The sequence below is a fragment of the Achroia grisella genome, unplaced genomic scaffold, assembly GCF_030625045.1.
Source record: "Achroia grisella isolate CSIRO2021 unplaced genomic scaffold, CSIRO_AGI_Agris_v1 utg971, whole genome shotgun sequence".
Taxonomy (NCBI): domain Eukaryota; kingdom Metazoa; phylum Arthropoda; class Insecta; order Lepidoptera; family Pyralidae; genus Achroia; species Achroia grisella.
Genome location: NW_026713077.1, coordinates 2,290,676 through 2,304,077, shown reverse-complemented (window position 1 = coordinate 2,304,077; position 13,402 = coordinate 2,290,676). Strand labels below are relative to the sequence as shown.

General features: G+C 34.1%; 1 protein-coding gene across 1 annotated transcript; it reads left to right on the top strand.

Moving 5' to 3' along the window:
* The first annotated feature begins 2,266 nt into the window (after window positions 1-2,266).
* Window positions 2,267-9,525, top strand: LOC131854173 (juvenile hormone epoxide hydrolase-like). The gene is made up of 8 exons (XM_059205303.1): window positions 2,267-2,304; window positions 4,607-4,795; window positions 5,794-6,021; window positions 6,172-6,336; window positions 6,969-7,115; window positions 7,589-7,790; window positions 8,298-8,532; window positions 9,294-9,525. The coding sequence occupies exons 2-8, from the start codon at window positions 4,607-4,609 to the stop codon at window positions 9,523-9,525; spliced, it is 1,398 nt and encodes a 465-aa protein (XP_059061286.1). The 5' UTR covers window positions 2,267-2,304.
* Window positions 9,526-13,402: the final 3,877 nt, after the last annotated feature.

Here is a 13,402-nt window from a genome sequence, read left to right as displayed (position 1 = left end):
CTGAAAAACAGCGTTGCAGCGCTCCAGCCGCTGCAGGATTATGCTGAGCACGGACCTATTCAGTGGATGCTTCGACAGACATACACATGCACGCACACTCGCACATACGTAATTTGTGTACTGTTATTTGTTTGTAATTGTTCGCACTATTTGTTATTCTATTTTTTGTTTGTTTAATGTGTGTTTTAGTTTTCTACTGAATAAATATAATTTCATTTCATTCATTTCATTTCATTAATAAGGAAAACATTTAGAGTATTCAGAAAAATGGTGAGATAATCTAGATGCATCTACAGACAGCCCTAAGATCAGTGGCAATTTACAAACACGGCAGAGAGGATTTAACATCGCTTCTATGTTGGCTTCTAATAGAATAGAATAGCATAAAAATCTTTATCTTTATTAAAATAAACATAATTTTAAACACCTATAGAAGTCATACTTATTTTTCAATCTACCGCTCATACAAAAAGCTGCTAGCAATGTATGGTACATTCACATAAGGATATGATCAGGTGGATCTCCACGTGGTTCCCCTAAGAAACCATCGTGATAAGTTCACGGTGAAACTATGATGTGCTAACTGACCTGACCTCATGCTCATCTTATCATCCTCTACTGGTGCCCCGCCAACGTCAATCTCTCATACCTAACTTCTATTATGTTCATATACCGCCCAATCGACAATTTTATCTATACATATAAATAAAATTGGAGTGTCTTTTTGTAATATTGAAATAACCGTTTTCTACTACATGCATATGAATATAAATATATACACAAGGTACATACACCAAAATAACATTTTTTTACAATTTTTGTTTGTCTATCTGTTTGTTCCGGCTAATCTCTGAAATGTTTGGACCGATTTTGACAGGACTTTTATTAGAAGGTAGTTGATAATAAGGAGTAACTTAGGCAACTATTATTCTAAAAAAATATAGTTAAATTCCACGCGGACGAAGTCGCAAGTATATATATGATAACAATAGCATGCATTTCTGACCTGTGTTATCATTGATTAATTAAACATAATTTTCCATTCAATAATTTGTATTGCACAATAGTAACTATCGACGTTTTACAGGAATAAATGATTTTTTCTTTTGCATAATTATTTCAGGTAACAAAGTTTATCTTCTATATATATATACATTTATACTTCATTTTAGCGAATAAAATAAGAAGCACAATTCATATAACGGCATCTAGTCCCAAGCTAAGCAGAGCTTGTGTTATAGATACTAGTGAACTGATATAATTATATTTTTTATGAAAAATATAAATAAGAAACATCTAGACAGATACAAGTAGTAATAGTTATGAATGAAAATGTTTGTTCGGTGCACGGAATTGAATCCGTGATTATCGGAAGTAGGGTGGTCTGCTAAACCGCTAGACCAACGCGGGCTGTATCTTTTATTTTAGGAATGATAATGGTGCACTCGCCCGCGCTAACGGCCAACTATGAGGCCAGGTCAGTTAGCTAGCTCATCGTGGCAAATTCACCAGGAATTTAACATGAAGGTTTCCAGGAGAAACCGCGTGGTGGTCAACCTGACTACATAGCTAGCAATGTATCGTACATTGCTAGCTATGGGATTTTTAATCCACATTACTAACAATCCCTTTATCCCGAGGGCTGCATTTAAAGAAGGGCTGTATTTTTTACAGAATTTGTGGTTGACAACTAGTTTGTAATATTACTAGGTACTCGCCCCGGCTTCGTGCGGGTGTACATGTATTATACATATAAATCTTCCTCCTGAATCTCTCTATCTATTTAAGAAAACCGCTTCAAAATCCGTTGCTTAGTTTTAAAGTTTTAAGCATACATAGGGACGGCCAGCACACACACACGACAGCGACTTTATTTTATACTGTGTAATAAATCTATACATATAAATAAAATTGGTCTGTTTGTAATATTGAAATAACCTTTACTTCATGCATATGAATATAAATACAGTACATACACCAAAATAATTTTTTTTATAATTTTTGTCTGTCTGTCTGTTTGTTCCGGCTAATCTCTGAAATGGCGAGATCGATTTTGATGGGACCTTTTTTGGCAGGTAGCTGATGTAATAAGGAGTAACTTAGTCTACTTTTATTTTAGAAAAATATAGTTAAATTCCACGCGGACGAAGTCGCGGGTACAGCTAGTAATGAATAGAATATCATTTCATTGATATGGATTACTAAAAAGATAATATATACGTTCTGGTTAGAAATATTATTAAAGTCAGTATTGTGAGGTGATTAGTGCAAGACAGTAATATTATCAGTGGAATCAATTTTAAGGTATGATAACGTATACATTTAAGCCTATATAAGATAAAGTAATTAGACAATTTAATAATTATCTAGTACAATTATTACTATTGAAAATTTTGTAGCCTAGTGGTTTTTTAAAGTATGATTATATATTTATTTATTTATATGGGGATTCAGTGGATTATAGCAATTAATATAATTGAATCTCGTTTTGATCACAGTTGCACGTTACTTATACCAGTTACTTATTGTAAACTTATTTATTACTTACTTATTTTAAACTAACAGTACCCGCGACTACGTCCGCGTGAAATTTAACTTTATTTTCAATCACCAATCAATACCTGGAGACTCAATTTCTTAGTTTTCAAACCTAACATGGGCAACAGAATCATTATCAAATTATCATCAAATTAGCCGAATATAAATAGAGTCGTTATAATATATATTTTATTCCTATAAGCATATATAAGCGAAGAAGTGTTTCAAAAGGTTAAAAAACAGAGACAGATCATAGATATTGTTGAGAATAGGCGGGGGAAAATGTTGGGGCACTTGATACGACACGACGAACTAATTAACAACATTATAGAAGGAAAAATAGATGAAAAAAGAGGAAGGAGAAGACCACGACACAGCTATATCAAGCAAGTTAAAGAAAAAGTTGGAGTCGTGTTGTATCAACAGCAAAAATTTCTGATAAAAGATCGTGGAAGATGGCATATATAGCATAATACTACTAGTATGTAATGATTTCGTCAATGATTTTTTTTTAAGTAATAAAATACAAAAGAGGTAGCGTATACTTCTTTCTCTTTTAAATGACAATACACAGAGTCTCAATTTCTTTGATTTTAGAACTAACAGGTGAAGTATTCAAATAGAGCCAATGGAATATGTATTTTATTCCTATGACCATAGACAATACAATACTACCAGCACAGATAAGAAAATATTCTACTAGCATGTAATGATTTTCCTTTTTTTAAGTAATAAAATGCAATTTAGCAAAGAGTTTGCATATAATTCTTTCTCTTTTAAATAACAATACCTGGAGTCTCAATTTCTTTGATTTTATAACAAACACGGGCAGCTGAATTTAAATGGAGCCAATGAAATATGTATTTTATTCCTATGACAATAGATAATATAATACTACCAGTACAGATAAGAAAATAGTATGTAATGATTTTATCAATGATTTTTCTTTATTATGTAAGTAATAAAATACAGTTTAGGAAAGTGGTTGCGCATAATTCTTTCTCTTTTAAATGACAATAGAGTCTCAATTTCTTTGATTTTATAACAAACATGGGCAGTCGAATTTAAATGGAGCCAATGAAATATGTATTTTATTTCTATAAGAATACGTAATATAATACTACTATCATGTAATGATTTGGTCTAAAATTCACAGTCATGGCCACGAGGTCACTTCTGTAGCTATCATTAATTTAATCATCTCGTTGATATCAAAGAAACATGACAAGGTCGTTCAATGGTCAACAGCGACAATATACCTATCGAAATTTGAATGAAATTATAATATAGGCATTGTAGGTATATTTGTAAAAATGAAGAAGAATAAAGAATAATAACCCGAGATAGCAAGTATGACAACTTGCGTCCTGTGCCCAAGAAGGGTTTTTTTAGTGGATGATAAAGGAAAGATGCACCCGCCTGCGCTAACGGGTTACGCTGGATCAGTGGAGAATGATAGAATGAGCATGAGCTCAGGTCAGTTAGCCCATCATGACAAATTCACCAGGAATTTATTAGGATGGTTTTCAGGGGGTACCGCGTTGAAGTCTACCTGATATGGTACATTGCTAACAATGGGGTGGTTAATCCACATTACTAACAATTAGGGTACTAACAACCCAAGAAGGGTTGACGATAGACAGGCGGACGGCCATTAAAAAAACTGCCAAAACCATTCGTAATATGATGATGTAGGTATATTTGGGTAATTTAGGCTAATTAGGCTCAATAAATTCAATTTATTTTGTTTGTATTAATTTTAATAATAACAATAATCTCAGGACAATTCATACAGACCCAAGTTAAGCTAGCTAAAGCTTGTGTTATGGGTACTCTAGATAACTGATACAAATACATAGATACATTTTTTAAAATGTATATTAATGTATATAATGTATATACATACATATATCTACATATGCATATCATGCGAATGAATACAACTGTTTGTACCGTGCGAGGAATCGAACTGTGACCATAGGAAGTAAGGCGGTGTGCCAAACTGCTAGACCACCGAGCCGTCAAATTTAATAAGTATAAACTTCAAATATGATACGTATATTTACAGATGGCGAAAGCCGTATTCCTGTTATTGGTGCCTTTACTGGTCCTCATAGGTCTTCCGATTTACTGCCTATTCCTGAAGAGTCCTCCACCACTGCCAGATATCGACACCAATGCCTGGTGGGGCCCAGAGAAACTAAAGCAGAAACAAAACACCAATATCAAGGACTTCAAAATAAAGTTTACGGAACTGGTAGGATACATTAAAAAAGAAATTCAAAAATCGTTTATTCGTGAAGGATATTTTACTTATGTCAGACAAGTTTTTCTTTTAAACCAGTTAGTTACTATTTAGATATATTACAGACAGGTTAAGCATACTACGTCTATGTATGTCTTATCAAATTAGATATATGTCTCAGGAATTGTTCGACATAATGCCGAAAGGTAGCCGTAGGGCTACCTTTTACCATCCCACCGCTCGCCATCGACAGGGAATTCATCCCCACACGTTAGAACCTATGTGGTCTCGGGCAGTGCGGTTTCAGAGGAGCTTCCTCCCGCGTACACTTAGATTGTGGAATGAACTACCTCCCGAGGTTTTCTCACGAGACTACAGTATGGGGTTTTTCAAGAAGGGTATATTAAGGTTTCTTAAGCGTCGGCAACGCGCACGTGACATCCCTGGTGTTTCAGTCGTCCATAGGCTATGGTAACCATTTACCATCAGATCGACCGTAGGTTTGTTTGCCATGATAGTAGTATAAAAAAAATGTCTCACCAATATACATAATTGAATACCACCAATATACATACGTGTATAACTAATTTGGTTTATGTACCTATTTGAGATATGTTTAAATCAATTTCCACTAATTAATACATTCACGTTTAAGCCCATAAATGTAATTTTAATGTAATTTAACGTGTTATAATTTAAGATAGTGTCACGAAGACTGACATATATTTTTGTATAAAAACAGATGAAACAGACAAAGTAGAGGGTAACAGCTAGGTTATATGCAAACAAACGAATTGTTTAAATAATAGTGAGGGGATTCTCGATTCGATTGTATTATTTTATGTGTGTTTCACTTACAAAAAAAATTATAATGTAACACAATATATATTCATATTTGAACCATACGAGAAATTGAACTCGTGACCATCGGAAATCAATGACCGTCATATGTGGTACAATATGGTCCGCCACTATAAATAATAACTTTTCATTTGTAATATTTCTTCTAGATCGTAACCGAGTTACAAAGGCGTTTGAGAAAACACGCCACTTTCACGCCTCCCCTCGAAGGAGTTGCGTTCGAGTATGGGTTCAATTCTGATATTATAGAAAACTGGATAACATATTGGAGAGAGGAGTACCCGTTCGAAGAACGGGAGAAATTCCTGAATCAGTTCCCGCAATACAAGACCAATATTCAAGGACTGAATATTCACTTCTTAAGGATTAAACCCGATGTAAAGTATCAGTCTAATATAAATATGTATGAAATTGAAATGTCAATGATTTTGTATTTAAGATTATTTTTTATTCTAAGGAATTTGCTGTCAAGAGATATTTCTGTTATTTTAGATTTATGTGAATAATTAAAAATATATTTGTAATAGGTACCACAAAACGTGGAAGTAGTACCAATGCTGTTACTCCATGGATGGCCAGGCTCAGTGCGAGAATTCTACGAAGCCATACCTCTCCTCACGGAAGTAAGCAAGGATAGAGATTTTGCTATAGAAGTCATCATACCAAGTCTCCCTGGATATGGATTCTCAGATGTAAGTACAATTATTAACGTAATTTATAAGTTTCAGGAATAAATATTTTCAGTAATAATAATTAAAAAAGAACAATCCCATAATGCAAATTCAATTCCAATAATGATAATCTATAAAAAGTTAGCTATGAAATAATCGACAAAGTAGTAGTGTTAATTCTAGACAGCAATTTGACTTGGCAATCTGAAGTAGAAGACTAGACTTATAGGTTTTTTTTTTATAATTAATAATGATATAGAATTTAACGATTTATTAGATCGTAAGTGCAAATTATCACCTTCAATGTCTTATCTCATTCTTCAATCAAAACACATCGTACAAAGAATCTATTTGGGAGATGAAATGGGTGAGGAGAGTAAGGTGTACGCGGACGATTTTCTAAGCTACCTTGATAATAATAATATAGTTAATCAACATTGTCTGTGATTCTTTCAGCATATGAGTATTGACAGCTACATTAATAAGTAAATTCATTCATTCAAAGAATTAGGAAACTGATAATAATTATAGTTAGAAATTAATATCAGTTGTGAGGGGATAGTGTATCGAGTCATCTTTATTCCTTTACCGTTCTACTTGCTTAGAGGAACTGTTCAATTAAATAATTGATTTATAATATTTTCTTTTTCCAGGCGGCTATACGCCCAGGTCTAAGTACAGTAGACATAGCTGTCATCTTCAGAAACCTGATGCACAGACTTGGACATAATAAGTTTTACGTTCAGGGAGGCGATTGGGGCGCTATTATAGGGTCTAACTTAGCTACTTTCTTCCCAGATGTAAGAATTTCTTATTTGAATATTTTGAAGAAATATGAGTTCATTCATTCATAATTTAAGTGGTACGCTCTTGTCGGTGGAGCTCTTGCCACTTTCCACGATCTTCCATCACGCATCATATTAAGATAAATAGATGAAATATACTTTATTTGTAACATACAGTAAAGAAAAGATAAACAATATAGTAAAAAGCAGAAGTATAATTACAATAAGGCAGGTTTGTTGCTGAAAGTATCTTTTTAAGGCTACCTTAGGGAAACCGATTTAAATTTCTAACAGGTAGGTAACATGCAAAAGGAGAAAAGAAAATTAATACAAACATGTCATGAGATAATATCCGTGAAGCTGTTCATGTACATATACTATAGGAGACGGTTACCGATAATTATCTTGACCTTTAGCATGTTTGCCATTCCTATTATATAAAAAAAGATCTGATGCACCTCAAACATAACGACTTCTTTACATTCCAGGAAGTGCTCGGATATCACTCCAATATGGCATTCTCAACGGCACCGGCAGCTACCATTTTCTCCATCATTGGTTCTTTCTATCCACCATTAGTAGTAGAACCAGAGTATGCTGATAGAATGTATCCCCTTTCTAAATTTTACGCCAAATTACTTGAAGAGTTAGGGTACTTACATATACAGGCTACGAAACCGGACACAATTGGTAAGTATTTAGGTGTACGACCATTATTTTAAGGTTCTAGCGTTTCACACATCGCCTTATTTTCATTAAAGTGAAATCTGGCATGTTTGAAGCATTCATGAGTATGATTGTTTGTTTTCTCCGTAGTTATATTTAGACCGTGAGACGAACTTCTTAGCATTCCATCCGGATCCATCGTGTAGCAGATAGGGAAACTCCCAGCAGTTCCCGGGACTTTTGGCCCGGGTGTAGGTGTAACTGGACTGGCCGACGTACGTGTATGTCAACATGTGTGTATATTTAAGTATTTCTATCGAGTGATTGGATTCCATAGAACAAGATCGTCTTAGTTTGATCCTAGATTAGACCCTTGTGTAAATTTTGCAACGTTTCAACTAGGCTGCACTAGCCAAGGTCAGAAGCTGGCTGCATACATTTTAAATACTTACTGTCAATCGTAACCACATTTGGTCTCCATGAACCTTAAGCTGGTTTGAAATTCCCGGTAACCAAATTTGTGTTTTCCAGGAATCGCGTTGACTGATTCCCCTTCTGGTCTCCTCGCTTACATCCTGGAGAAGTTTTCGTCTTGGACAAATATGGAACATCGCTCGAAGAAAGATGGAGCTCTGGAATTCCGTTTCACTAAAGAACAATTGATAGACAACCTTATGTTCTATTGGGTTCCTAGATCGATTACAACCTCTATGAGGTTGTACGCAGAAAATTTCAACAAACGGTTGCTGTCAATGAATCTGGATCAGTAAGTAAATTATCTTTAATGATTTCAGTGACGTTGCAAGTACTAGACTAACATAATACATATGTATTATCTTATATATATTATATACTAGCTTTTGCACGCGGCTTCGCTCGCGTTAATTTATCCCCTTAGGGGTGGAATTTATCAAAATCCTTTCTTAGGGGATGCCTACGTCGTAGTAGCTTTATGCATGCAAAGTCTCAGCCCGATCGGTTTAAAATTGACAAAGTTTCATACAAACTTTAATCCCCTATTTTATCCCCTTGGAAGTAGAATTAATCAAAATCCTTCTTCTTTGCGGATGCCTACGTCATAACATGTACCTGCATGCCAAATTTCAGCCCGATCTGTCCAGTGGTTTGGGCTGTGTGTTGATAGATCACTGTATCAGTCAGTCACCTTTGAGTTATATATATTTAGATGTATTTAAAAAAAAATATAGCTATGTTTTTATTTACATACCCATAACACAAGCTCTGCTTAGCGTGGGACTAGATGGTGCTAAGTGAATTGTTGTGAGATTATTATTATTAATATAAATATGTAATATTATGTTATCTGTGATATAAATAATGCTAAAAATATTATTTATGCATTATATATATTCATATTCAATATATATTTCTTGCAATTGTCCTGGTATTGCGGGTGCTCATGAATGGTAATCGCTTACCACCAGGTGAACCGCAAAATTTTTTTCCCCTGTGCTGTAAAAAAAGGAATTTGACGACGTTAGGTACATAATATTACTATCATTTCAGAATACCAACACCTGTTCCATCTTGGTTCATCCAAGCTAAACACGAAGTGGCATACCTACCAGCGTGGATTATAAGGTGGAAATATCAAAACTTGCAGAATGTTACCGTCATCGACGACGGTGGTCACTTTTTAGCCCTAGAATTACCAGAATTGTTTTCAAAGGATGTGCTTAAAGCTGTGGCAGCTTTTAGAAACTTTCACAAACAGAATAAAGCTAAGACTGAGTTATAAGAAATTTTATAAATAAATTGATTTCACACTGTATCTTGTTTTAGTTTAGAAGATATGTATGTTGAAACAGTCAGGAAAGAGGAAGGGGATTGTTAGTAATGTGGACTAGTAACCCCATTAGCTCGCTAGCTAGTAATGTACCATGTTAGGTTGTCCTCCACGTGGTTTCCCCTGGAAACTATCATGTTAAATTCACGGAGAATTTACAACGATGGGCTAACTGACGTGACCTCATAATTACCTCATCATCCTCAGCTGGTGCTCCACCAGCCTAATATATTCTTGCATCAAAATTAAAATAAAAAATTGACTGTCTATATGTTTATTCCTGCTAACCTCTGAAAGTGCTGGACCGATTTTGACAGGACTTTCACTCGCAGATAGCTAATGTTATAAGGATTTACTTAGGCAACTTTAATTTACAAGTTTCATAATTTTTTATAAAAAAAATAATAACCATGCGGTCGATGTCGTAAATCCCCCAAGTTACAAATAAGCAAACAGATCTTTCTCTTTATATATACATATTTATACACGTATATACTTTTTTTAATCTAAGTATAGTAAAATCTGTAATAATATATATTAGTACAGATGTAAAGAAAATACATATAAATAATTATATATTAAATATGTATATATAGAGATTTTTAGTCCACTATTGTATATAGGCAACAGTTGCCTTTCTGTGAGTCGTCATTTCTTATTTACTAGCTACTTGCCCCAGCTCCGCACGGGTGTACATGTATTATATATATCAATCTTCTTCTAGAATCACTCAATTAAAAAAAATGCTTCAAAATCCGTTGCGTATTTTTAAAGATTTAAGCATACATAGAGACAGACAGCGACAGCGACTTTATTTTATACTACATATGTAATGATAAATACATGCCGTTACAGTTAAATTAAAAAAAGTAAATAATAGCGTAAGCGTGGTATTTCCGAACCGATACGATATTGAAACCTTCAAGAAAAGAGCTCATTCCTTTTTAAGGGGTCTTCCTATGTGACGGCCTGTTTTTTAGGGATATTTTAGGATTTTTTTCTACGACCAGTAAATATTTAGAGCTTCAAGTTTTTTATCATTTATTAACACATATTTGGACAGTATAAATATAAAATTTCAGCTAAAAATATTCAGTCAAACTAGACTTACAGCGCTCTGAACACCCCCGCCTCGAAAAAAGAGCTCCCACTTCCTCCACGATTCCGGCTGATCGGCTTATCTGAAAAAAAAAAAAAAAACGGCGTTTTAATTTGTAGGCTTAAAAGCACGGAATGACCTATAATCAAATTAATATAAAAAAAATTGGATTTTTGATAGACATTTGAAATAAAAGTTGCAAATTAGGCGTTTTTTTTTTGTTTTTTGCTATAAAAAAATCGAAGTTTTCAAAATTTTCGATTGATAATAGTTCATTCCATGCGTTTACATATATTGAGTGTGCCCTGTAAATTTCAAGTAATTCGGTCCAGCCGTTTCTGAGATACAATGGAGGAAAGTTTGAAAAACACAGTTTTGAGAAAAACGCGTTTAAAGTTTCAAGTCCGTTAAAAACTATTAAAATATCAACTTACTCTCAATCGGCGATGCCTGGTCCATAGAGTATTCCTTCCTCTTCCTCGTGAAGCAGATTGTTCAGCTCTTGAGTCAATCCTGGATTGTTTAACGACATCACTTACGCGCCGCTCAGAGCGTAAGATTCGCTTTTCATCCCGTTTCTCAACATACGCTTGGGCTTCACGACCAACAGGGCATCCCATAATCGACATAACTTTTAAAATACCTTGAAAACCTTCATTAAAGATAATAACTGCTAAGTAGCTAGCAATTTCAACAACTTTGGGACCAGAATGAAGATGTTTAGGAGCGAAAGTCCAAATCAAAGAATTCAAAGATTCGTTATTGTTTTGCGTCTCTGCTCCTAAACAACGAATTAATAATTCGTCTTTCGATAAATCTTCGAAAACCGGTTTGATAGCTTCTTGGACTTGCGGAATTAGAGGTGGTTTATCGTGATGAAATTGGTCCAGTTCATTATTAGCTTCAGCCTTACGCCATTTACACCAACTGTCTTCGCCTTCTGGACAAAATTGATGCTGAGGGTTTTCATCAGAAGAACATTTGTGATAGTACGTTGCCCAAACTTCCTTTCTCATATCTTCAAGCGAATCTGGATGGCGTCGAATTGCTAATCCGTAGAATTTTGTAAAATATTATAACAATAGAAATTTCTGTTTAAGTCTGTAGAAACGTGTCTAAACTTGTATAAACAAATATATTAATAAAAGGGAGGCCAGGTATAAAGCCGACGGTACACAATAGGCCCGGTCTCTAACTGCCAACTCACCGCTCCGAACCGCTCTTTCTTTTACCTGCTGTATCTTTAAAACGACTTCGAATTTTCTAAAATCGCTTTACTACCGTATTCTAGACATGTTAAGGGAGCAATTTATGAAAAAAAAAATCGATTTTTTCAACCCATCACATAGGAAGACCCCCTTAAAAGGCCGACAACGTACTTGCAATTCCCCTGGTGTTGCGGGTGCTCATGGGCGGCGGTAATCACTTACCATCAGATGAGCCGCATGCTCGTTTGTCTCCTGTGTTATAAAAAAAAGTAAAAGTATTATTTACTTTTTTTTAACGAATTGTAAAAATACCTTGTTACCATGTCAAAATTATAATTAAATCTCCAGATAACAATAAAATTATAACAGATAAACATATATTACATATACATTATATTAGTCATATCAGTTGTTATCAAACCAAGATTACTGTGATAAACAGACGGTATTCTATTTTAGCGTAGTGATTGAAAACATCTAATTACAAAACGTGGCATGCACTAAGAAAGTTCGCTTTTTCATATTATTTCGTTAAGTTATATTAAAATTGAATAGAATCTATAAAATAAAATTTCAGTGTCTATTTCTAATATTGAAATAACCGTTTTTTACTACATGCATATGAATATAAATACGGTACATACACCAAAATAATATTTTTTACAATTTTTGTCTGTCTATCTGTCTGTTTGTTGAGGCTAATCTCTTAAATGGATGGACCGATTTTGACGAGACTGTTATTGGGAGGTAGCTGATGTAATGTGGAGGCTTATTGTAGAAAAATGTTTGTTTTAGAAAATGAAAGTTAAATAGCTACTTCATCCCACGTCCGCATGAGACGAAGTAGCTAGTATTATAATATATATATTAATTTTTATGTTATAATATTCTATTCTATTAAAAAAGAAATTAACAAAACTGAAATTTAAACACCTATAATACGTAATATATTTTTTTACTACTCGGTTAGATGAACTCAATCATGAAGGACAAAGCAATTTGTAGGTTGCTCTTTTAAAGAAATGTACATAGAAACTTTACATTTATTAGTAATTTTATTAAAAACTATTAAATAAAACAAATAAGTATATTAGAAGCCTGCTCAAATAAACTTGACGCGTTAGCGTAGGCGGATGCACAATATCATTATTAAAAAAGATGCATATAAACCTTCCTCTTGAAACACTCTATCTATTGCTAAAAATAGCATTAAAATCCGTTGCGTAGTTTAAGAGATTTGAGCGAACAGATCAGATCAACTACTTAAGGGCTTTTAGGGCTGCAGCCCAGGTCCCCGAGGATACAAAAGGCCCACAGTCCCCACTGAAACGATATTTAGAATATAAAAAAATATCTAGAATGTTAGAAAACCTATTATAAAGTTGGCAACCCTGAGATCAATCAACCCATGCAAATTCGCGTCTATCGAAAGGAACGGGGAATTTCTGGTCGCTTGTTTTTGGTCGATGTATTTTTTTAGAGTAATGATTAATTGATAGGCCCCTAGAGATTTAGCATTCAC